Here is a 25,139-nt window from a genome sequence, read left to right on the forward strand (position 1 = left end):
AATTCTGTAAAATTATATAATAATATATATAATATATATATATATATATATATATATATATATATATATATATATATATATAAATCTACATATATATATATATATCAATTATACATTATCTATATTTAACAGTTAGAACAATTCTGCTATAACTTTGAACAAGATTAGTAATACCCTTTCATATGTGGTAAAAATGTATTACCGCTGGTATTAGTCACAATGGGAGGTCCATGAACTAGTGATGAAAAATTTCACACATATAACTCGAATATACGGGTATGAAAAGTAATAGAGATCAATATAATCCCGCGTAGGGGGTATATGAACTGAGATATTTATCTGGGAGAATAAAAGTACATGTTTCATGATTCAAGTAAATCTAAGGTATGTATGTATATACATATATATATATATATATATATATATATATATATATATATATATATATATATATATATATATATATATATGAAAATCGTAATGAGTTGGAAAATCAAGAACAGTGAAAAAACTTTCAGCCTCCACTGGGATTCGAACCACGGGCCTCCCGCTATATATATATATATATATATATATATATATATATATATATATATATATATATATATATATATATATATATATATATATATATATATATATATATATATATATATATATATATATATATATATATATATATATATATATATATATATATATATATATATATATATATATATATATATATGTATATATTGTGTGTACCACTATGAATGGTGATGAGAAATCAAAGTTCAGCGACAACGCACTGTAGGGTATTGACCTCGCACAAAAATGTATAGTATCAGTCTTGTCGAATCCAACCCGATTGTATGTCTCAATTGATATCAATTGCTTTGCCAGGTTACAGGGAATTGGACATGTTTATGACCGGGATGAAAAGCGTCTTTATAAATTCATGATTGTTGTACTGAAATTTGTTAAGTTACCAGTTCGTTCCTTTGATTGCTTATTGGACAATTCCCTGTAGGTTAAAAGCGTCAGTATGTCAAATAGTCGCTTTACTGTTACACACTGTGAGTGCAAAGAAATAGAAGAGAATCAGTCACAAAACCCTATCCATGGAAGACATGTTAGATTTTAAATCCCGTTCTCCTCATCCCTCGATCAAAACCTTCATCAATTATGTTTGACATGGAAAAGACCGGGGATTTTCATATATATAATATATTATATAGGCTATATATATATATGAATATATATATATATAGATATATATATATAGATATATATAGATATACATTTAAACACATATATAACCAAAGCTATCAATTTCAATTGTGGTCGACAGGAAAGTTGCACACACATAGATTCATACCCGCATCATGCTTCATTCATTCTTCACTGTACCGTTCAGCGATAACAGCTTTGTACGCACCAGCGGTAGCGGTGAACAAAATTCTAACTACGGTATTGTCTTAATTTCGACTTCTGCATAGTGCAATATATGTATATAAATAAATATACATTTGAGCGCATTTGAGTTAGAACAAATATCAACAAATGTTAATGTCATGGCATTATATACTACACAGTCATTGCTAGTTTCCACAACTAGCTGTACCGTACGTATAAAGAGTATATTACGTGTTTTGGATGCACAAATCAGGGCCAGAAAATCGACCAAGTAGTTGTTAATATACCGGAGAGAGCGTTACATTTGTGCATGTATAGACTTGTATTCGTTAGTTTAATAGTGCATTGGACCTTCGTAAACCACCGTATGTTCGTAAAATTTCACTAACTAGGCGAGAATACAGTAACGTTTACGTGTTGTTCAATTTTACCGATCAGTGTCCAGGACTCTGTATATTCTCTGTCACGTCCGGAACAGGCGCGTGTCGTCCGGTTAATCTGTGATGGTTTTAGTCTAAATTTCTTCATTTATATTACAGACGCATGATAGTTTCAGTACTGTTTATAAATAAAGCCTAGCTTTGGTCTACGTTAAAGGACCAAACGCCGAACTGGCTTATTCGTGACCGAAATAACTTCAAAAGGGTTGCAGTAACAAAGACCCCTCCATCGAATATCAACAACTAACTTGTAACTTAACCGCGCACTACAATGACACGTATTTGTATGCAAATCGATTTGTACTTTAAGTCTTGTACTTTGTACACTTTGATATAGTGGTACATGAACTAGTACAGAATAATGCATAACGTATACTCGCACACGTATTTAGTGCCTTGTACTCCTACAGTATAGTACTCACATCAAAGGGAGTTCTACTCACGCTATAGTACTCGTGCTCTACAAGTCTGGCGTATAGATCAGATAAATAAACAGTCACAATGATATACAATAATAGAGAAACAAACTAAGGAATACATATAATGCTATATTATGACGTCATATATATATATATATATAAATATATATATATATATATATATATAAATATATATGTTGATACTAGTTGAGACTAGTGGAACACTAGTAGTTGTAACTCGGAGTTTCACGCGTTAAGCGATCGTCAGACAACTCAATATTGTTTTTTTTATTGGAGTTGTCTGACGATCGCTTAACGCGTGAAACTCCGAGTTACTACTACTAGTGTTCCACTAGTCTCAACTAGTATCAACATATATTCCGCTCTGTCCACTGGACATAGAGCACTCTGCGCCAAGATAGACGCCAACCAACCAACTCTATATATATATTTATATATATATATACGTATGTGTGTATGTATGTATGTATACATATGCCTATACATATAGATGCTTAAGGGTGGTATAATGTAAGATTTGGACACTAAGCACACATTAACAGTTCACTTTATCCGTCCTACTTGTTTCACGCGGTGTATTACTCAGCTAGAAAAGCTTATAACATCGAATACGGCAAATATGATATTATTATTGCATGATTCAAGTCCCACGCATGTTATGTGTACCTGTAGTAAATGCAAATAAATAGATAATTGCCGATGTCATTAAAAGTGAGTATGTATTTCATTTTATAATCAAACATGATACACCATGCTGACAGACCATCATTTAAAATATATCAATAAATAATACCTATAAAATAAAAAACAATATATATATATATATATATATATATATATATATATATATATATATATATATATATATATATATTTATATATATATATACATATATATATATATACATATATATATATATACAAACATACATGTTCATAAATATATATATATATATATATTGTTGTTATTATTATTGCTATTTAGTATAAATGCCGTATTCGATGTAATAAGCTTGTCTAGCTGAATAATACACCGCGTGAAACAAGTAGGACGGATAATGTGAACTGTTAATATGTGCTTAGTGTTCAATCCTTACATAATGCCACCCATATAAGCAGCTATAATTATAATTATAATCATAAATATATATATATATATGATATATACACACACAAGGTAATTGTGATAGAATAAGTCAATGAAACCAACACACACAAGCAAAACAGTTTGTTCACAGTGGCTATGGTATAATAAACCAATGAAACAACACATTAGCGATGTGTACTTTCTTTTCACTAACAGCACAAGGGGTGCGAACATGCATTCCATTTTCTCCAAATGTTTGTACACTATCAGTTTTGAATTACCTAATATCGCTCTAAGATTCTTCCCCTGTCCTAGTCTCAAAAGGATATAGGCCTTAGCTGTGGTCCGCGTGAATGTTAGTAGGCATATGCAGAGTGTTGGAGCCTTTAAACTGTCATCGTCACCATCGTCATCATCTTCCTCATCCTCCTTATCCTCCTCATCCTCCTCCTCCTCATCATCCTCATCCTCATCATCATCGTCATCATCCTTATCATCCTCACCCTCATCATCGTCCTCGTCGTCATCATCATAGTCGTCGTCATCATCATCATCGTCGTCGTCGTCGTCATCATCGTCGTCATCATCATCATTATCATAAACATTATTATTACACTTGGAATAATGTTCCATAACATTATTTCTTATAACATGTAGTCAACTCTTGTAGCAGGCCCCTAAGTGTGGGAGGGCAAGGAGCACTTGTCCTTTGTTGCCTGTGCTTTAATCCGGTGCTGATTATGTATAATATGCATATGCATAGAGGATATATGTACGAGCATAGTTGGCCTACACAGTCATGTCACATGCATTAGCAACACATTCGGCGGCTGGCAGTGACCGTATCAGTGACATTTCGATTTCGTTAAGGGTTTGTGATGATATATTCATCGACATGTTTACATCAAGACTCTCTGACGTTTGCATTGGGAAAAGTCATGATTTATCTAAGCGTCGTGAAGCACTCATTGCAAGAAAAACATACTGGCAAAGTTAATCGCCATGTCATTAATGTTACATATATAAATCATTATATATATATATATTATATATATTATATATATATATATATATATATATATATATATATATATATATATATATATATATATATATATATATACTAACTGCTATCATTACCCTTTTGTGACGCATTGTGATGTAAACGCGTCCTAATTTTGAATAATAAAATCTCATTGCACATTTTACAGCTAAAAATAAAACATTAAGACAAATTTGTCAGTGTACATCTATGACATCACACCTGTTTGTTTACAGTGCACTTTGTAACACAACATGTTAAATTCAAATCTTTCTTCTTTTTTTTTTATCTCGAACACGATAATAGGAACAGAATGTCAAGTACAGGATGCGGGATGCTTAGAATTTAATCCTTTTATTTTTCTATTTTTTGTTGTTGTGTGAGTCCATTTAAGTTTTTCATCGACTCGTGCCCCTTAGCAATTGAGAGAAAAAGCGTTTGAACCCTCTTTACCAACCGTGGATGAATGTGTGTTCTTGTGTAGACTTGTGTAGGTGAAGTTTTGTTTATATCTATATAGTTTTGCGCTCTAGCGTCTTGCCTTGCACCCCAGGGGTGCGTATACAGGCACCCTAGGTTGGGAATCTCTGCTCCGCACTCTAGATGGCTCTTAGGGTCATCATAAGATTTCGTAAAAGTCGATTAGTAGGTTATGACGCATGCGTACCCATGCATCATACTTAAAATCATTACACCTTAATTTCATCTTTGGCGAGATCCACAATTAATCATGAAATTCAAAAGCATAACATGTCACTATTCAAGGACAACGTATAGTCAGTAGTCTACATGTCTGCAAGTATATATATATATATATATATATATATATTAGTTCTGACAGAGGAGAAAGCCTACTACTTCTGTGGCAAATAACGGTGCTGTAATATATTTGACAATATTTAACAAATTTGGCATGATTGATAGTTCATATGATCTTTATAAAATATCGTTATAATAAACGATAACTATAGTCGCCATCATTAATAGTTAAATATGCTACTTATGCTAGTATCCACACACACATACACACACAAAAGATGGATCCTCTCTCCAATTCTTCAATTCTGTTTTTTTGGGGGGGGGGGATTCCCAAAATGCATACCGAGGCTTTCCAGTCGATCACGTTATATATGATACAATTATTATGATATAGCGGTAATGTTTTCACTTGTCGTAACTATGGAACGCCATCTGTGCTTAAAATGTTACGGGGAAACGATCTCAGCAAGAGATATATCAGCATGTAGGAATTAAACCAGCATGCCTCAATGTTACAATAAATATGTTAAGTTTTCGATATCAACATATCAGAAATAACACCATAATGTTGCAAATTTAATATAAGCACGTCAGGAGTAAATCAAAAGTGTTTTTTTTATTTTCAGAAACACTTGAAGTTTGGTTTGAACCTATCGGTATTCATGAGAAGTGCCATTCGTTTTCATAATTTCAAAATTTATACTGGTATGACAACAAAGACAAAATCTGTCTGTTACACTTTAACATAATCCAGCCATGCGAATATCACATCCCCCGCCCCCTCCGCACCCCCCCCCCCAACAACAGTATATGGACATGTCTTCTATAGTTTGTGAGCATGTTTTCAACATACATTTTTGGTAGTATAAAACCTATATCGACAACATGCACTCTCTTGCGAAAAAATAAATCACGGAGTTTTTCTATACACACATACATACATAGGCTACATACGATACTCCGTAATGGTAAACTCATTTCCCGAATATCAACAACCCGTATTTCATGATTGCCGTCTTGGAGACCAGTTCGATCACCAAGTACCGACTATTTTACGTCAGAGTTCAAGGTCAATGATAATTAATACAGTGTGACATACACTTAACCTTTACGTCTTCTTGATTAGCAGACATTGTTTTAAAAAAAAAACGAAAACAAAATAAGGGGTCTTGATATGTATATGAAGGTTACTATATATGCACGACGAGGCCCCGTGGAAAATAGCAGAAGCGGATGCCTTTCATATATTAGGTTTCTGTGATTGCAATTCGTGGATTGGTTATTGACTGATCGTCAAGAACGAATGGAAGCTATTACGGAAAGGCTAAACATGGATTGAATATAAACACGGTTGATAATTAAAGTTAATCAATTGATAGACAGACAGATCAGAAAATTCTTCCAGTCTGTGTGTGTGTGTGTGTGGGGTAGGGGGGGGGGGGGTTGGGAGGGGGACAAACACATTCCGTCGAGTAGAGTGTTAATGAGAGGAATCCGTATTGCTAAACTGTATAGAAGAAGACACCAATGATAACAAAAGCAGATTCATCGGAAAGAGCAAAAACAATTGACTGTTTTGTTTTTCGATTAACTTCTCCGCTCTTGTGTACTTCATTATCGTTCCGTATTTGAAATTACATAACAATGTTCTACTTCATACGAATAACATTGTTTCTAACTTGTGTTCAAGATCGATATCATAGAGTGTCAGTCAGGCTCACACACTGCTACTTGCATCGATCAATCTATCAATTTCTCAAAAATTGGAATGATTATGAACTTAATGCAATGAAATTAAATGTGTGGATTGACTTTAATAAAATGTCATACTATCATATAGGCCAATGTTAAAATATATATTTGCATATAAGTGAATTTGGGATTTTGTACTTGATCATATACTAAAGGTTAGTCCCATTACGCTAATCTTTCTTTCGCTTATATTTGGCACGCACTGTGCTAGTAAAATAGTCGTTTACGTTCGAGAAACATGAAATTGGAGTACACTGTAGCTGCTAGTACAATAACGTTTCTTCGTTCTAGTGCGGCACAGGTTTTGCACAACTAATCTAGTCACGTGACGGCCGGACAGAGTAACCTGCACACCAATTACCCTGTCAGAGTAAAGACCTTTCTGAAAACGTTTTTGTTTTTTGAAAGCTCTTAAAAAAGTCCATTATTGATAACCCAGGAGCAAACTTATTTGAAATGACTTAAAACGGTCTCAAAGTGCAATGATTGGTGCTCATAAATCTTTGAAAGATGCAAGTTTTGAAGTGATGTGCTTGCCTCTTTATGACCCTTTCGCCATACTCGTACAACTACTCATAAATCAGTGGCCCTGAGCTAGGAGGCAAACGCGTTGAATATAAATGTATTAACGTTATAGGATATATATATATATATATATATATATATATATATATATATATATATATATATATATATATATATAAATATATATAGGGCAGGTAATAGGTCTAGGTGCATCTGTTATGAATGGAAGTGTTACTGTAGGTGCAGGCATCAGATTGTATGATGGCTTTGAGCAGTGAAATGTTCCCTAAGTGTTGGTACTTTATATTGATCTATTTGGAACAGTATATGTTGAGCTCAGAAGCTGCAAGAAACCGAATGTTTGGTTGAAGTTGTTGCTTTCATATGCATTCCATATGTGAACTAAGTGATACCTCCTCCAAGAAGTGAATAATAAAGATAGAAATATATTAACCACCCGAAAAGAGCTATATTAACATAACTGGTGATTATACTTTGGTATTTATTATTAATCATTCAATGAAATCAACAAGCAGACGAAGATTCACTGTCAGTTTTCACCAAGTATAGGCAGGATACTGTTAACCCTGTATACCGTATATAACAAGTTCTTCCCATTCACTGCCCCCAGCAATACGCAGGTCTGTAATTGGCTCGCCAATTTTAACATGCCTACATATGTTTGTAAAGATAGCTTCTACTTAAATGTATGATTTTTGCATCCCATACTGAAGGAATTTGGCCATAATACATTTAGCCTTATGCTTTGGGTAAAAAGCCCCATTCCCCCACACCACAACCCCATCCCTCCCAAGAAAATAATATACCAAACGAAGACTTGATACTTTATTTTGACTTGACTCACATTTAATCGCCTTTGGCGCTGACGTTCCTGCTGAGAAACGAACATTGCAAGTGACTAACTTACAGACGCAATTTGACAATCAAATAAAAAGAATTCATGCAGTGGCTTCTATAAGGGCGATGGATTGATTTGATTAGAGTTGTGATGTTTGAATTACTGGTGCGAGGAAAACATGATAACTTCCGTCACTCCTGTTAGGTTTATTCGCTTACCCTTGAAAGCACACAGGAAATACGAATACAGTATGAAGGGCACAGAACAGTTGAAGTGCCATGTTTGCGTAGCTTGTTTGTAATTCGATGTGAGGTATAAGAAGATCTTACAGTCTACGAAGCATGGGACAGGTGATGGGCCTATCAAATCAAATTTCTCTGTTAGACTTATATTCACTTCCCGAGTGTGAAAAATATTGTTTCATTTGCTTTTACTTTAGCAATGAGGAACGCCTTATAATCAACTAGTATCCCATTCAATCAAGTTAAAGTGTTATACGATATTCTTTCTGAGCGGGATGTGTTTATATATATATTTATATATAGCTAAAATTCGAGGCCAGTTACGCCAATAGTAAGAGTTTCTATCACGTCGTCACCGTCGATCCACATATATCCTAACACGTATATAGTGCGAACATTTTTAACCTAGCTATCGTACTGTTCAACCAATGTATAACACCATTCTCACCGTGCATTGCAAGATATTCATTAAAATTTCAAACCTACTCGATTTAATTGCAGTTTTGGAGCATTTCGCTAACAATTAACCGTGTTCACCATTTTCTTCCAGCATAAACTAAATATCAATATTTGGAATGAACTTTTTTAAGTGAATGAAACAAATTTTATGACCCTCGATGTTTTGAGTATCTGATGATTTGAAATTCGTACCCCTCTGGTTCTGAGTAGCTAAGAACGTGCAAAAAATAAAATTCCTACAGAAACAAGCCGTGTCTTTTCAATTACACGATTTGCCGACCATTTCATTCTTTGAAGACTTCAGGACGATTGAAGCATTTTATTTTCAACTTTTCTTACTTTTCAACTTAAATATATTTTATCTGAGGAAGAGATAGAAATTTGCTCTCAATTCCCTTCTTTGTATACATTACACACCTCTACGAGATTTACATCTGACTCACTGTACTAAGTATGAGAATGTGAAAATTTCAGACTTTGTTGATCATTAAGAAAAACACACGGATTATCAAGCAGTTGTTGTCACGCTACACTCACAAAACCATCTCTGCGTCAGATTAAATGAAATTAGATATCGTTCAGTTTGCTCATTAAGAATCTGTGAAAACAGTTCAGTTTTTTGAATCCTCAAGTATTACGAAGTTACCTAAATGTCTGGAAGGTATCGCGGTGGATTTTGTGAGATTCACTAAAAATGCATGGTGATTTAATTACGTAATGATGAATAAAAACTAAAATAATCTACAAAGTCTGTTAGACAGGCAACAGAAATATGATTTGGAAAAACAGTGTCTCAAATTTCTCTTTTAAAGTGGAGTGTAAGTTTAATATTCGAAGCATGTTCATGAGGGAATACTTAACGCAGTGTCCATCGCAACCATAATAGCAGTTTGCGTTAATGTCACAAGCATTAATAGTAAGGCAACCAGACGTACCCGATTTCTGGGGACAGTAACCGCATTTCATGTGCCATCCCCGGATTAGAATTGTCACCGGAATGTATATACCGCCCCCAAATATATCATGGAATTTGTTAAAAGGCTCTGATTAATTTCAATTTTACCTGTTTGGTCTCCCAAGGTAAATTTCAGATATGGCTCACAAATTAAAGGCTACGAAAAAAGTCCCTCAAAATGGCTTCCTTTAGAAGGACAGTGTAGGTGTTAGCCCTTGATGTCAACATAGGTGTCGGGAACAACATTAATATCATGTCTCCGGAAATCCTGGATAAAAAATATGGTCACCTTAATTAATAGTTAGCAAGCTTATAGGCGACCTATTATACTGTCACAGCGCCTATACCTATAGCCTAGCCTAAAATTGTGGGTATCAACTTATAAACTACAATGATGGATTGGTTTCAGTGTTAATACTGTTAACAATGTAACCTTCAGAATGTGATAAGCAAAATTAAAAGGTTTCAGATGCTAGCAGTACTGTGACATCACAAATTTACAAAACGGCGTTCTTACTGTAAACCTAGCACATGCATGCTACCGATTTATCAGTACGATCTAGTTTTTACTTTTGGTACAAAAACTTTACGATTTACAGTAGTAACTGTGATCTCTGTGTGTATCGGGTGACATGGTGAACATCTTCATTGACTGAGTAAGCATGCTGCTTACCTCTATTTACTTCCACAACGACATCATCAGTCATCATACCTCGCTCTAAGAAAGATCTGAACGTTTAAATACAAAAGGAAGAAGAAGAAGAAGAACAAAAGAGAATAAACCCCTGGAGCATCTTATTATATGGTTATTAATGTCCCTATTACCTTCTGTAATGGGAATAAGTATAACATCGCTGGTGATTGGCTTACAAAACTGATTTGATTCCTTGAAACCGTCCCGAATCCCTGTTGTCATGCAGTTGCCATGTTCGCGCGCATGAAAACCACTATAATTCATTACATATGCGTAAGACGAAACTAGACCTTGCAGCTTCCTATATGACAGAATCTCTTAACGGAAGCTCTTTTCTTTTCCCTTTTCAACAATAAAACTGATTTTTTTTTATGTCATGATACGTGCGCTAAAATTTGTATAATCATAAGCCATTAAAAAGCAAAACATGGATGCTGGAGAATTTATAGGTGTTCTGGAACCAGACTTCTACTGTAGTACTCGAGTCTGTCTATTTGTGCAGCTCCTACTTGAGTACAATTTAAATTTGTGGTACATTTGTACACGTTGTTATTTGAGACAATTGAAGTTTACGTTTCCTATTGAATTTTGTCTGGCATATTAGACACTGAACATAATGGTCAGTGTGTTTCCCCTATTAGACTAAGTAGTCCAGCCACTTTAATTGATCTACTCCAACTATTGTTTAAAGGAACATTATCAAAAGGAAATTGAGTGTTAGGGAAACACAACCTGGATTGACAGCAGTGTATTGTAAAGATCTACAACTTACAAAGATTAATTTTGTTATCCTTTAATTGCATGGCACTATAACGTCAGAAATTGCGTTGCAAATTGCGTGCGTTAACAGCTTTACATATTGTCTTTACCGCCAGATGGATAGTATGTTTGAACCTTTTTAGAATTTCCCTGAAACATTAACACATTATTATGACGTAAGTATAAGTTCATAACAGTATTTCATTATTCAGATGGGGTTGTAATGTCATGGATACGTTTTTGATTGATAGTAACACTAACTGTATTATGACAATTTGGCTTAAATCCTTTAAATCGTTAAAGTACTTAAAATCTCTTCTCTTACCATTATATGGAAACGACCTTTAACCTTTAAAGGAGTAGTAACTACAGCCATCATCTTTATCGCGTATCATAGAAATACTTGTGATCAGCAACTCTTTCGAACAGCGAAAAAAAAATCGTATACCCTTTGAGATATATCCTTGTTCAATGTTGTCATATTGTCAATATCTGACTATTATAATCTAGTTTTGGATTTATGTGACCATGCATGGGGCATCTCTATACCAGGGCCTTATATCGAGGGTCAAGTCGGAACCTGGGATTACTTATGACACCTAGCACGATCGCCGGTAATGTAACCCTCATTTCATAAACCCTCTCGTGAGACCATTCTCTTATGTACACATGTTAACGATGATGGCGTAACTGCTATTCCTTTAATAATGTTATGGTCGATCCACTTGGCCATTTTTGCCTCTAGAAAAAACCGAATCAAATATCAATGGAATTCTGAAGAGTGCAAATCAAAGCTAAAAACCTCATACAATTTATTCTATGTAACTTAAGTTGTCACTGGGCAGAGTTACGTGAATTTTCCTCTTTAATTTTCAAGTGGTATGAATTGGATACCTTTTGTGTACTCTATGAACTCGCCTCTCGTTTCAAAGTGAATCTTTCAAGATGCAATTGATGCCAGTTTTACGAGGATACTTTGTACGCTATAGGGACTATACCTCGTGCGTAGGAAGGAAAAACATTATCTGGCTATGACGTCACTGTACACAGTAATGCGGATCGATACTATTGTCTAAAACGGGGTCCTGGGCCCAGTAGTCAATTGGAAGGTCACAGGAACTATAGGTGAAAGAATAATCTATTCTCATTTTGCATAATGTATTTAAGAAGAAAAGAAAACTTTCAAAGAGGAAGGCCCAGTGACATAATTGTCCCCAGGGTCGGATGGGCTCTTGACGTCATTATACTCTTACTATCCCAACCCAAACTCTCTTTACCAAACGACTACACCCCCACCCCACCCCCCCCCACCCCCAAGTAGGGAAGTTCAGTAAATTACTATTATAGTTATCCATGGAAGGTGTAATCTACCTGCAATCACTAAAAATGGCAATCCATAGGCAAGAGCACTAACCCAATTGCGGGGGGGGGGGGGGGGCTCACTAAAGCATCCTTGCCCTAGAGAATTCTTGCAAGGGAGCTCATTGATATCTTGACACCGAATGTCACTTAGAAACGCAGAGTGCTTGAAATAGCCCGCCTATTTTGATCAAATGTGGAGGAATTTTCTACGCCATGCAGCATCACAAGAGAGAAGAGAGCAATATGGCCAAATGTAACCTCCCGTAAAGGATTCCATAGTGGTGACCTCTCTTTTTTATTAAAGCTTTTGACCATTACGTATAGAACATCGATAGGTAAAGGGATAGACCTTTCTTCCACGTTTTACTTCCTATCCTATAATTAACTGGTCGAACCTTCAAAAAAATAAAAAAAATAAAATTGTTGGAAACTTATTGACCGTAAACTGAGACTGAAACAAAATGTCATCATTAGTTCATGTTAGGATCTGCAATCCTTTGTTTAGATTTAACATTTGTTATAAATCCATCTCCCATCCAGAAAATAAACATTGAAATAAATCAAGACACACATAGGAAAATGAAGCACATGTGCCGCGATGACGTCATATTTAGACTTGATCAAGTCTTAAGCCTTGTCTGGAAAGAATCATATCTCAAATGAAAGAAGGTTTTCGTCATCTTTTTTTTTGGGGGGGGGGGGGGGAAGCAGTGCAAGACAATTATCTCTATATTCAATACAGACTACATAATGATGGTAGGGTTTGTGTCTCCTTTAAACGTTTCAAATGAATCAACCTGGTTTTCATCACGTATAGATTCTCAGATTCGTGTATACTTCCTTGTTAAGTGGCACTAGAAAAGAGATATATGTAACCACAGGGGAGACTCGGGTCTTAGTTAGCAATGAATATTTAATGAATATATATCCATTCTCAGATGATCTCGCCCCATTTTAATTCAGAAATTATTCGCAACAAGATCTCGTCACGGGAACAATCCTCAAAGTTACCGTTCTTGGTTTTAGTTTTTTTCCTCTCTTTGTCCTAAACATGTTTGCCAGTAGATGTATATGCCTATATGCGAGTTTGTTATACAGTGGCCTATATACGAAATGTCACATTGAAGATTTAAAGGATGAAAGTACTGCAGAAATATATGCAAATTGAGAGACATTTGCGCAACAGGATGGAAACTTGACTCTTGTTTATATAAGTATTATATATATATATATACATATATATATATATATATATATATATATATATATATATATATATATATATATATATATATATATATATATATATATATATTATATTTAAGCTACCAATTTAAGGAGAAATGAACAGTCCCGGTGAAATTTGATACAACCTTTTAATAGAAACGTCGGTACCATGGTGGAGGGAGGATTCGATGTTATTAGTGTATGGGTGCAGTTGCGACCTTAACAATTTAGAACGGCATTGAAGATTGGAAATATGAGAAGTGAATTTGCCTTCTTCAAACGTCGATTGAAACCAAAGATAAAAGTAAAACCGGGAAGAACCATTCTACATCAAACATTATTTAGTAATATGATTTCTCCTTGTTGTTGCAATTTCATATTTTAAACAAACAAAAAATGTCTGCCACAATCCAAGTTATTGTGACATGCAATAAGAGCACTTCTTATAATGAGAAAAATATCCCTCAAATTGTATAAAAATATGGGCAAAATGGTTGTATTACTCAAAACCTGTTTGAGAATATATGTTATTGCACTTTAAATGTAGTAAAAGAACAAACTCATGCATGTATGCAGGGACACTGATATCTTTCTAAGTTGTCACCGTCTTTTATCATTATGTCTCTTTTGACTGGAGCAGTAATGTTATTTTGCTATAAAGCGGGATATTCTACAGATGACGTTGAGTTATATACCAAGCCAAACCAACATTATCAGGTCCTTGTGCAATCAAATGTATATATATAGAAGCTAGTTTTACAAAAGTAAGAAGTACCTATTTGTTTTTCGTTTTTTTTTTTTTTTTTTGCCTTTTATTTCATGAAGTTTCTGCTTACATTTACAAATTCGATAATTGATTTCACGTGTATGTATAATGTGATTATGTGAGAATGTATACTTGAAAGGGACCGAAATGTTCAAAACATCTTCCAGTATGTACTCGCGTCAATAAAACGAAATGCCCCCCTAAAATATTTGACAAGCTAAAATTACATTATGTTCTTCTGCGATCAAATCGACTCTACAACCTGTCCTATGCTGTTTCGGGGCAATTTTGTTAAAATTCGAATTGATTATTTTAATAGCATTTCGAAGCATTTGAGTACTGGAGCAGACTAGCACGTAAAAGGACTTAAAATGTGTGTTGCAGCTCAGGAGCTCTGTTTTCTTTCTTTCTTCCTGTTCTTTATAATCCATAATTCTACTGTTTATTCTTCATTTATCCCACATACTCCGAAGAAGTTACATTTATGTCAGAAACAAAATATAAATATTCACATTAAATGTTGTCATCATATTAGTCGTATGACGGCTTTCGAGATGGCGCTGCGATGTCTATAATTCTTCAAGAGACACGAAAGCCGAAGGCTAGACAGCTTAAGTTTAATTAGGCGACACGCAAAAAAACACGCGTGTATACCTATCCATGGAGGACCATGTGACGTGCACCCCGGTAGCACTTAATTATTACCGTCACGAATGCTAAAAGCCAAATTTCTTCTCGTTTTTTCCTGCTTTTTTTTTTTTACTGTCGCATTAAGGTCACGCACTAACGCGTTAAGTTGCCGGTAGAAACGTCACAGTTTCTTCCTCTTTTTTTTTAAACTTTTTGAATTGTGAATAAAATTTTGTAAGTGCAAGATATGAATTAAACACAGTATATCTGCTCTTGTTCTTGTCCACACCGACAAACAAGTTTCGTGAAATAGCAGCAAGTCAATGGAATGTAATGGGTTTGGTTTATATCTACCCGATTCCAACATGCAGGGAACGGTTATAACCTTGTGCGGGTGAGGTGGGGTGGGGTAGGGGAGGCGATTATGGGGCACAGTTTTAGTACACCACATGAATAAAATAGAGGCAATAAAACCGACATATACCGATAACCCTTAAGAATAAATAATTATCATAATAGTTAGAATCAACTCACAATCATATCACGCTATAAATTGTTTAGTCATATACATGCAGTGCTATAGGATATGAATGTGTTACAGCGGATTTGATAATTACGTAAACACATCTCACGTAGACAAACCACCACCACGAAAACCGAAACTTCTTCGATATCAACCTTTATGTCTAACCCCTTACTATGATGTGGTTACTATACGGTAACACTAAAAAACAATCCATTTCTGCCAGAAATATCATAAAACCAAGCGGATAGTTCCCGTCTAACGTGTGCCGTTATTTACTGACCTTGGTACAAGGACCTGGCGTGCGGTACAGATCATAACGTGTCGAATAATACACCTATATTGCTCACACCCTTTGGTAATGAGTTGTAATTTTTATTTCAAGTTCTCCTGATTTTAATCAATTCCTGGAAATACATAATGGCATTGGAATAGTGTAAACATTATGTTGAAACTTTGTCGCAACAGCAACGGGACTGCTATATCCCAGAAACAGATTTTCGTTGCGAATATATATATATATATATATATTGTATAAGAGTCCGTCCCTAACCCACAGAAGCACCTTATAATGGAGTAAATAATATTAGAAATCAATATGGATTCGTCTGCAAATTATATATTATTCAATAATGTAAATAATATCGTACTGAGCAAACTTGAGCAAACTGACATATCGAGTGACAGATATGTACGTCATTACTTAAATAAAGATACAGGGATTTTCCCTGCAGGAATATACATCAAAGATTTATTCCTGTTCTCTGTAGCTATTTTTTAAATATTCTTCAACACTTCAGCTGTGATTTTTTTTCTCAAGCTCCCAGGACTAAGTATCTGGTCGGTGCCCGTTATCGCGGGTTCTTTATTTGTGAATATTGATTATCTTTCCTTCTCGTATTGAAAAAAAAACTTACGAGGTATTCCTGGGTATAGTTGGGATCTCGTAATGTCGACAACTAAATGTCACAAGACCCAGAGCGATTTGAGATTGGATAAATTAGCAGTCCGCTCTTTGGAGTCGGAGTTCGTACCTTCGATTTTTGTTGAGAGGATGGCAAATTATGAAGGAATCGATACGACAACTTCAAAGGCTGACTACCCAAATATGATGGCACTTTTTTTACTGTAATTGCTTTTCCCTATTAACATGTTGATTTAACTTCTGAGTGTTTCAGTCAACACGGCAATAACAAGAAACTTCCGAAATCCCATAGCCCAATTTACTTCACTTTAATTGAATTTACTCTGCAAAGGGTGTCCGTTGTCGACCATCACATGGAGGTTATTGTCAACGTCAGGAAGACCAACGGTTACCTTGACAACCAGGTATCATTGATAAACAGAATGACAGTCTTATACGAAGACGACTGTGTAAAATGCAGGTGTTGAAAATCAATGTATTTACCTTGAAATGTTTAGCAAATCCTGTAAATAAACTAACATGTATTTTATCAATTCGATTATAAACAAAAGATAAAAACGAAAGGAAAAGAATTTCTCTCCTCTTTACTGTGAGAGAAGACGGGAAAGCGTATAATTGTTCAATCAGTTTGAACAGAAATATATAGTCTTTGTGTATATATATACGAAAAAGTTGACACTTGAGATCAGTCGACATTGGTGTCAAGAGAAAGTGTTATATAAGGCATATATATTGCGAATGCAATATATAGATTCTTGTTAGCGACACGAAACATTGCAGTTACCATGCAATTAAAATTATCCATCCTGGATGGAAGAATGATGGGTTAACCTCTGATATAGGCGTCTTTGCGTCCCACATTTCTTCACACTAATGTCCAATACAACAAACATAATTACGAATTTTTCACCTTGCTCAATTGTTAATTCCTGACGTCTCTCCCCTTCCTGATACTTTTAAAGGCTGCGTATAGAAGCCTAGCACACCGAACTTAGGTAACGTATATATGCATTCCACGATTTATTTGAATACCAATAGTTTTGTCAGCCTTTTCGCTCACTTAAAAAAAAAAAAGTGGTTGGTGGAGTAGGGATGTTGGGGGAGGGGGCGGAGATTTCTTTATAAAATCCTCGATCCGCCCATCATTGTTTCTTTGTTTCAATCTTTAAGACGTGTTTTATCTATTAATGTATATCTATTTAACATAATTACTCACTGTATCATGAAAACAAAGCCGTATGAATAAATCCACTGCCCTATGAAGAGCCAATACAATACACATTGGGAAAAATACACATTTTTGCAAAATTGTCTACATTGTCTATGTCCCTTTGGCTATATGTAATTCATATTTCCTAACACGTATCGGTCGACTGACAACACGTAAATCAACAGACGATATAACCGTATAACAAGACCAGATAGTAATGTTTCACTTTGACTGATGACAAACGTAACATCGTATAACTGGGATCGTGCGAAATTGTTTACAAATGTGTCGATCAAGACTCGAATGAAAACTGAAACAGATGATACATCTATATATATATCACCTACATGGGAGGTCGAAAATGGCGGATAAGTATAGGCCTAGCAATGACTTAAGTTTCATCTAACATTTTCCTTATGAATTGGTCTGGGCAAATATGTTGGTCCACGTCCCATCAATCTCCTATGAGAACTGAGTCACGACCCATCAGACCCCCCCCCCACACCCCCGCTCAACCCTAAGAATCGCAACTCAGATTGTATGAAAACTAGGCTTGCAAGTGCCGAAAACTGTAGATAAAGCCTGGATTACAACGCCTGGATACATCCAGCGAACTACAGAACTGTTTTTTAGTTCGCGCCTCATATAATTGGGGCCAGTCGGTCTTGGTTTGTTTTTAAGATCGCGAAACCCAATCACAGATAATTTGCATACGTAAATAAAATCGAGAACATAGCCTATGTGAATTTTGGGTGCATGTATACGCTAACAAAATTGCCGATCTTTATGGGGAGCCAGAAGTGTGAAAATCTTGAACATAAAGTACTTCATAAGTTGTAAAATACTACTATCAGCATCTTGTATATGGGGATCCCCCCCCCACCCCCTGCAAACCCCTCGCCCAGGCAACAACAATCACCACTGGTGACTAGTCGCACAGGTGATGAAGGTGAATATCGGGGTCACCGAGCGCAAAAAGAGGGAATGTCAGGGATTTACGATGCCGTCTTGCGACACAAAGAAAGTGAAAAGAAGCGTTTAATAGATCATTTCAATGACGAATATGTACAATTAATTTTTCAATGAAGTCAAACCATATTTCGCAGAAGAACGTACGTTAAGAGTAATAGAAACAGAGGAAAGATCTTGAGATTTCCTTAGAATCAAACTCCACTGAAACTGGATTAACCAATAAGGGTTCGTGCCGGCCACTGGCGCCGTATTGTTACTATAGGTAAATTAACTCAATATATATATGCATTCATGACATAGTTGTGCAACTTCATAATCTTATATATGCATTAACTTTCCATGTATCTTAACTATAGATTGCTACTGACGTCACAGCAGGATCAACTGCTCGTGAGGTCCATCAACTCTGACAACAAAGGATTTGAGAATGACGTGGTTTAGACTAATAGTCTGCATCTCTTTAATTTGGAATGACAACACTATAGAACTCCGATATTACAATAAATTATCCACGTGATCAACAACATTTACGTAAATATACCACTCCCCTAACTGTCCCCCAACACCCCACACCGTCTACTACATGAACGCCTATAGGCCCCCCCCCCCCCCACCCCTGTCCCTGTAGGAAAAGTGGGTAACTTTTCTTCGTATAACTACACTGAGATGGGTGCACAAGGTTAAGTGAACGATTCTGTATAGTAGAGGTAATGGGAAGGAATAATGATTTTCTTTCCAGGCTGTTCGGTTCTACGGTATTATATGATCATTTCAAGAGGCAAGGTAAACTCGTGTGAGAGATGGCGACATTCCCTATGACTTAGATGAACAGGAATTAACCAGTGCCTCATTTTAGATATGTACTGAGTAGCGGGGTGGAGTAGAGGTGGGGGGGGGGGGGGAGGGGGAGGTCCAGACAGCCAGAGGAGGTGGCAGAGAGGGAATTTGAATTTGGGTTAATCTTTCATGACGTAAGCATGAGATTTTTGTCTGCTAGGAGATGGAAGGGTGATGGATGTCTGACTGAGACGGACAATAGACTTAGGAAATAAACAAATGTTTGATGCAAGTGTCCTTATAAATATCCATAGGTTTATAATGCCGTCCAAAGTGAAGTTACCTTTCCCTAAAATTCACCCCCCCCCCCCCAACCGGCTCCCTCTCTACCAACACCATATACGGGTACATATTGTTCGTCCATTCCCAACCGCTGTGATGACGTCACACAGTGTGCATAGATGCCTACGCTCCCTGAATGAAGTCCCTGTGACGTCACGGCCTATCATATATTATGTTGAACAATGTTTAGATTTTCTCCAATAAACAATAGACAGCTGCGGTAGAATTGTTTATAATTTAAGTTCACGTGATGAGTGTAGGATAAAAGTTATACGACTGAAGACGTGCGCTATCCTTTCGACGAGGATCTATTTAAATCTATATAGACCCCTTTATAGGAAGCTATGTGCCATGGCTGAAACAAGCCCCCCCCCCCCCCGCCCTCCATCCAGTTGTGGTTTATGATGAAGTGCGCATCTCCAAGAAGGGGCCAGTATACCGAGGGCCTGTACTGTAGGTATTGTCAGTCTGACATGCTCACAATGTGGCTGGAAAGTTTCAAGGTCGGAGTACCATTTCGAAGTCCCTGAGCCGCTCACATGCCCAAGAGGCAATCAAGAAAAGGGTTATGTTATACATTTTGACTCCAAGTTGGTACTTGATATAGTTGTGTATAATGTAAGCAGTGTGGGGAGCCGTTGTGTAGTAACAGCTTTCGATTCATTCACTAATTCACAATGTAGGCGTACCACGTATTTACCAAAGTAACATGAAAGCGCAAAAGAAAAAGTTTATCTAAATGGTATACACTTAATTAATATTCAGCGAGATTTTCCTACTAGACTCAATTTTGTCATTATTCGTATCCTTCATTTACTGTTGCTTTCTCAAATTTTGAGGGCCCTCTAGTTGAAGAGCCAAGCCATGGGCTCGAGCTTATATGACCGATATGGTAAATCCGACCAAGGGTAGCTATATAGTGTTGCGCCTTATATTATCATTGTATTTAATCAGGGTGAGTAGCTTAAGCAAAATGTATTTTTGAACTGGGTTTTAGCTGTATTTTTTTCACCAAGCCATGTCTCAATAAATGCACATCCCTTTAGAGAAAGACAAAAAAAAAAAAAGAGATGAGTCGATTTCGTCACCGGTACCTTGATCCGATGAAGTCTAAAATAGTCACTTTTTCTCTCTTTGCGTCTACAATGATGTGCGCCGTAACAAGCATTAATACACATTATAAACTGCTTGGATCTTTCGAATGGCCTTATCTTTCCGATCAGCTATAATCTAGCTCCATACTTTAAACAAAAATTAGATATAAGATCGACACGTGAAAAATTAATACATTCCCGTTATCAATATTTGGGTTTTGACTGGTGTTGGTAAGTTTGAAGTATCTGTTGTAATTGTTGGCTGGTTCAGTGAAAGTGAAGTATTTTGGGGTTTTTGTTTGGGTCCAGCAGCCCTAGAAAACGCGAAATTTATAAACCAAACCAACTAATTGAAGGATCGTCAGAGTTAGGGGGTGACACAGGGACACGTTATCCCCCATTTTGTGAAAAACCTGAAAATTGCCAAATTTTCATTAATTTAGAATTGCCTCTTTTTGTTTTATAAGAAGGAACCTTTTCGATGTTTGTTATATTACCAGGTGACCTTTTGTTTTTGTTGTTGTTTGCTTCTTTAATTTGTAAAGCGCCCTCTGTTAAGACACGTACAAAATCGCAAGAAGTTTGTGGTGCGGAATACATGCACAGAACAATTTATGTTATCGGGAATGTTTGTCCCCTATAATCAAGGTGATACACTTCTTCTCACTGACCATCGAATTAAATATTGGCCCTCTGCACCCCGGATTCAATTAAAGGAAAGAGAACAAGAGACAAGAAATTTCCTGTAAGTGTAACTTCATGAATCGATAAATATCTTCTTCTTTATTGGATAAAATTAAGAAGCAACTCGAATATTTGAAAATTGTTTTCAATAATACTCGACAAAAGATGTCAATTTATTACGGTGACGTATAATAAGCAGTTACACTATATCGTAGAATATCCCCTTAGAATCACTGCATGTTCATTGACAGTGAAAGGTATGCTGTTATATAACTACTGACATCATTGTATCTAGTGGACGTCATCACTCGAAACATGACATTTATATACATGAATAATTTGGATAACACGCAGGTATATATAGGTATATCATATTCCTAATTGGAATGACATGAATGCAATTGCGTCGAAATTTTTGGAATTTGACACCTTTTTAACGATTTCATGTTGGAACTTCTTCTTTTTCTTACATCGTGCCTTATGCTTTATTTGCGTCGATATTTTTTGTGCACGCATTTTGTTTTGATTTTATAGGCATATATATTTATATACAACAAAGTATCGATATAGTAATTGGATACGGCAAACGGTTATTTGAGGAACATGAATTTGTCTAAGGGTATCATTTTAAAACACCGCCATCAATTCATCACGATCAATTTACCAAAATGGCAAGCAAAAAGCAAGTGTGGGTTTCGCCGGGTTTAACCACCTGTCGCTTCTAGGTAAACCGACGATTTTCCCTCAAAATTCGATCACGGAAAGCATAACAGAATCGACCTTCGAAATTCCAGGTCACGGAGAGCCGAGAAAATCTACGCCGACACACGAATGAATGTTTTGAACGGCGTCAGCGTCTCGTATAGATTAGGAAAAAAACAGTGACACAGATAAACGCAAAAAGAGCGAAACAGACTGTTGTAATTTGTAGGTTTTGTTCCTGACAGACAGCAAATATTGTGCGCTTGACTCGAAGATGCTTTCTTCTCTCGATAAAATCTCAAGGAAAAAGTAAGAAGCGACTCAGTTCCGGGAGAACCTTCCTAAACTGACATTTACAGTTCTTCTCTTGAGGCAACAACACTCCAGTCAAACAATTTGTGTGTGTGTGTTTTTGAAGGTCGCAAGCGTGTTACAAACCAAAACCGTCAGTTTTTTCCCCTTTTGAAGGAAATAAACAACTGTGGAGGGGTTTACGAATAGATCAAAATTGGGAAAAACAGGGAAGACGAACGGGAAGAAAATTGTTGAGACTTGTTGTTATCTGCACACTGCGCATGCATCATTTTGTCCGTTTCTAGTGGAAATTGTACGCATGCCACACTGTGCGGTCAATAGCCTAATAGGTGGTAATGAAACGGACATGTGTGTGTGTGTGCGCAATCAATTCGTCTCACTATCAATTAACGTGATACATGGGCGGAGTTAATGAATCCTTCGTGATCCCGGTCAAGAGTCTCCTTAAATATTTGACAAAGAGGCAACCCTCAAAGGAAGATATACTTCAGCAGCTACTAGACTTTTTCCTCCCTTTCAGAAGACACGCTTTAAACTCGTCGATATTTCTTGGGCATTTTTCACGTCGGGCTCTTATTAAAGGCATCTTCTGAAGATAGCGAAGACGTGGTACTGGGAATTACGAAATGTCGTATCGACTGGATTAAATCTGACGCTATTTTTTTTTTTTTTTGGAGCAAGTACACTGGTGACAAATTTAATCTACTGAATATTCATCGCTTCGTCATCGGGCACAATCTCTATAACTCTCCAGTATAGCTAAAAACAGAATAAGGCAGGGAGTTAAGATTCTTTACAGAGGAGAAAAATATTACGCTCAGAAAAATGGAACTTTCTTTTTTGTTAATGTAAGTCTGGCGATGAGCGACATCTAATGTATATATATCTACTAAGACTTTTGTCATCAACGTGGGGCGATTTCCTTTTGTTTTACAACACCGTGCTATCATGTCGAAGGAAGAAATTATATTAAACAAGGCTCGAAATGATACTTGAGACCCTTTCTTGCAATAATTTACTGAAAAGCTGATTTTGACTTGTAAATGTGGATAAGTACTTTCATTAAAGTATTTCAATGGGACGTCGAAGCAGTGGTTATGCTTACCTGGATTAAAACCGGACTTGAGTTTTTTTGTTTTTTTTTTTAAATCAATCTCTTCAAAGTTCTTCTGTCTATTTATATGGATTACGCGTATGAACACAGAAGTAACATCGGGTACCGTGGACAATGTCACCAGAGGGCCGGGGAAAAAAAAGCTGTCGACTTTTTCATTAATGGTATTTGAGGATGTTTCATCGAAATACAGAGTGGTATAAGGTAATACGATGTCTTTAACCAGTCTAACATAAACTGGAGAACCGAATGGTTGTTATTCTCTCGGAAAAGTTTGGTTTAATGAACAGATCTAACGGGCGGTGGAGAATATTGGACATCAACCGCCAATGAAGATGAAGAATTTGATATTTCTGTTGCTAATTGCTGTTTGTAGCTGGGTGTTACTAACTCAAGCGAAAGGTAAGTGGTGTAGGCAGGGAGTTGTGAGCTCCCCCCCCCCCCTCCACAAGAAGACTTCTTGGTATATGTAATCAGCCATGGCTTTATCAGTTAAAACTGGTAAAGGTGAGTACCCGTTAATCAGTTAAAACTGATGTTTGGTATAATTTCTAACATGTGTTACAATTATGACCAGTTGCTATACTGAGAAGGACTTACAAACAGACAATACTACACACACACAACCCTATGTGTACAGATTGACTGTACTAACCACTGACTATACTCTTATAAGGTTTCGCCAATACTTTCGTCCACATCTTTACAAGGTGTACTTAATAGTCAAACATAGGGACAGTTGTTTAGACTCCTAACCAGTCATTAGTCGAAACAGCCTTGGAGTAATGAATTCGTCTGTTAGTAATTTTTTTCCACATGTAGTATCTGCTGACAGGTTTAACATGAGTGTTGGTTGTTATTTGATATTCTGTTACAAGCGGTAGTTATAGAATATTTAGAACCCTTTTGATTTTTTGTTACGTTTTCACGATTCTCAAAAGATACCGCGTGGTTCTAGCTGGACGGCGTTATGAAATTATCATGGCCTCTATACATAATTGATTGTCTCCAACATAATATCCTCATTTTTGCGCGTGTCTTATTTAAAGAATATGAACATGATATGAAAACTACAGCATATTTAC

At 36.1% G+C, this 25,139-nt stretch overlaps 2 protein-coding genes across 3 annotated transcripts in view; one reads left to right on the forward strand and one right to left on the reverse strand.

The window, feature by feature from the left end:
• Positions 1-25,139, reverse strand: part of LOC139967447 (uncharacterized) — an 88,474-nt gene that overhangs the window by 35,070 nt on the left and 28,265 nt on the right. The gene's annotated exons all lie outside the window — the stretch shown is intronic.
• LOC139967446 (neuronal acetylcholine receptor subunit beta-3-like) overlaps positions 1-25,139 on the forward strand; it is an 83,148-nt gene that overhangs the window by 19,140 nt on the left and 38,869 nt on the right. The window contains exon 2 of one of the 2 annotated variants that reach the window (XM_071971252.1): positions 23,461-24,456. The exons of the other annotated variant lie outside the window; for it this stretch is intronic. Within the exon in view, the coding sequence (XP_071827353.1) occupies positions 24,384-24,456 (73 nt within the window). The 5' untranslated portion in view covers positions 23,461-24,383. The remainder of the gene's footprint in view (positions 1-23,460; positions 24,457-25,139) is intronic. 2 annotated transcript variants of the gene reach the window in all.

This window comes from Apostichopus japonicus, chromosome 5, assembly GCF_037975245.1.
Source record: "Apostichopus japonicus isolate 1M-3 chromosome 5, ASM3797524v1, whole genome shotgun sequence".
Lineage (NCBI taxonomy): Eukaryota > Metazoa > Echinodermata > Holothuroidea > Aspidochirotida > Stichopodidae > Apostichopus > Apostichopus japonicus.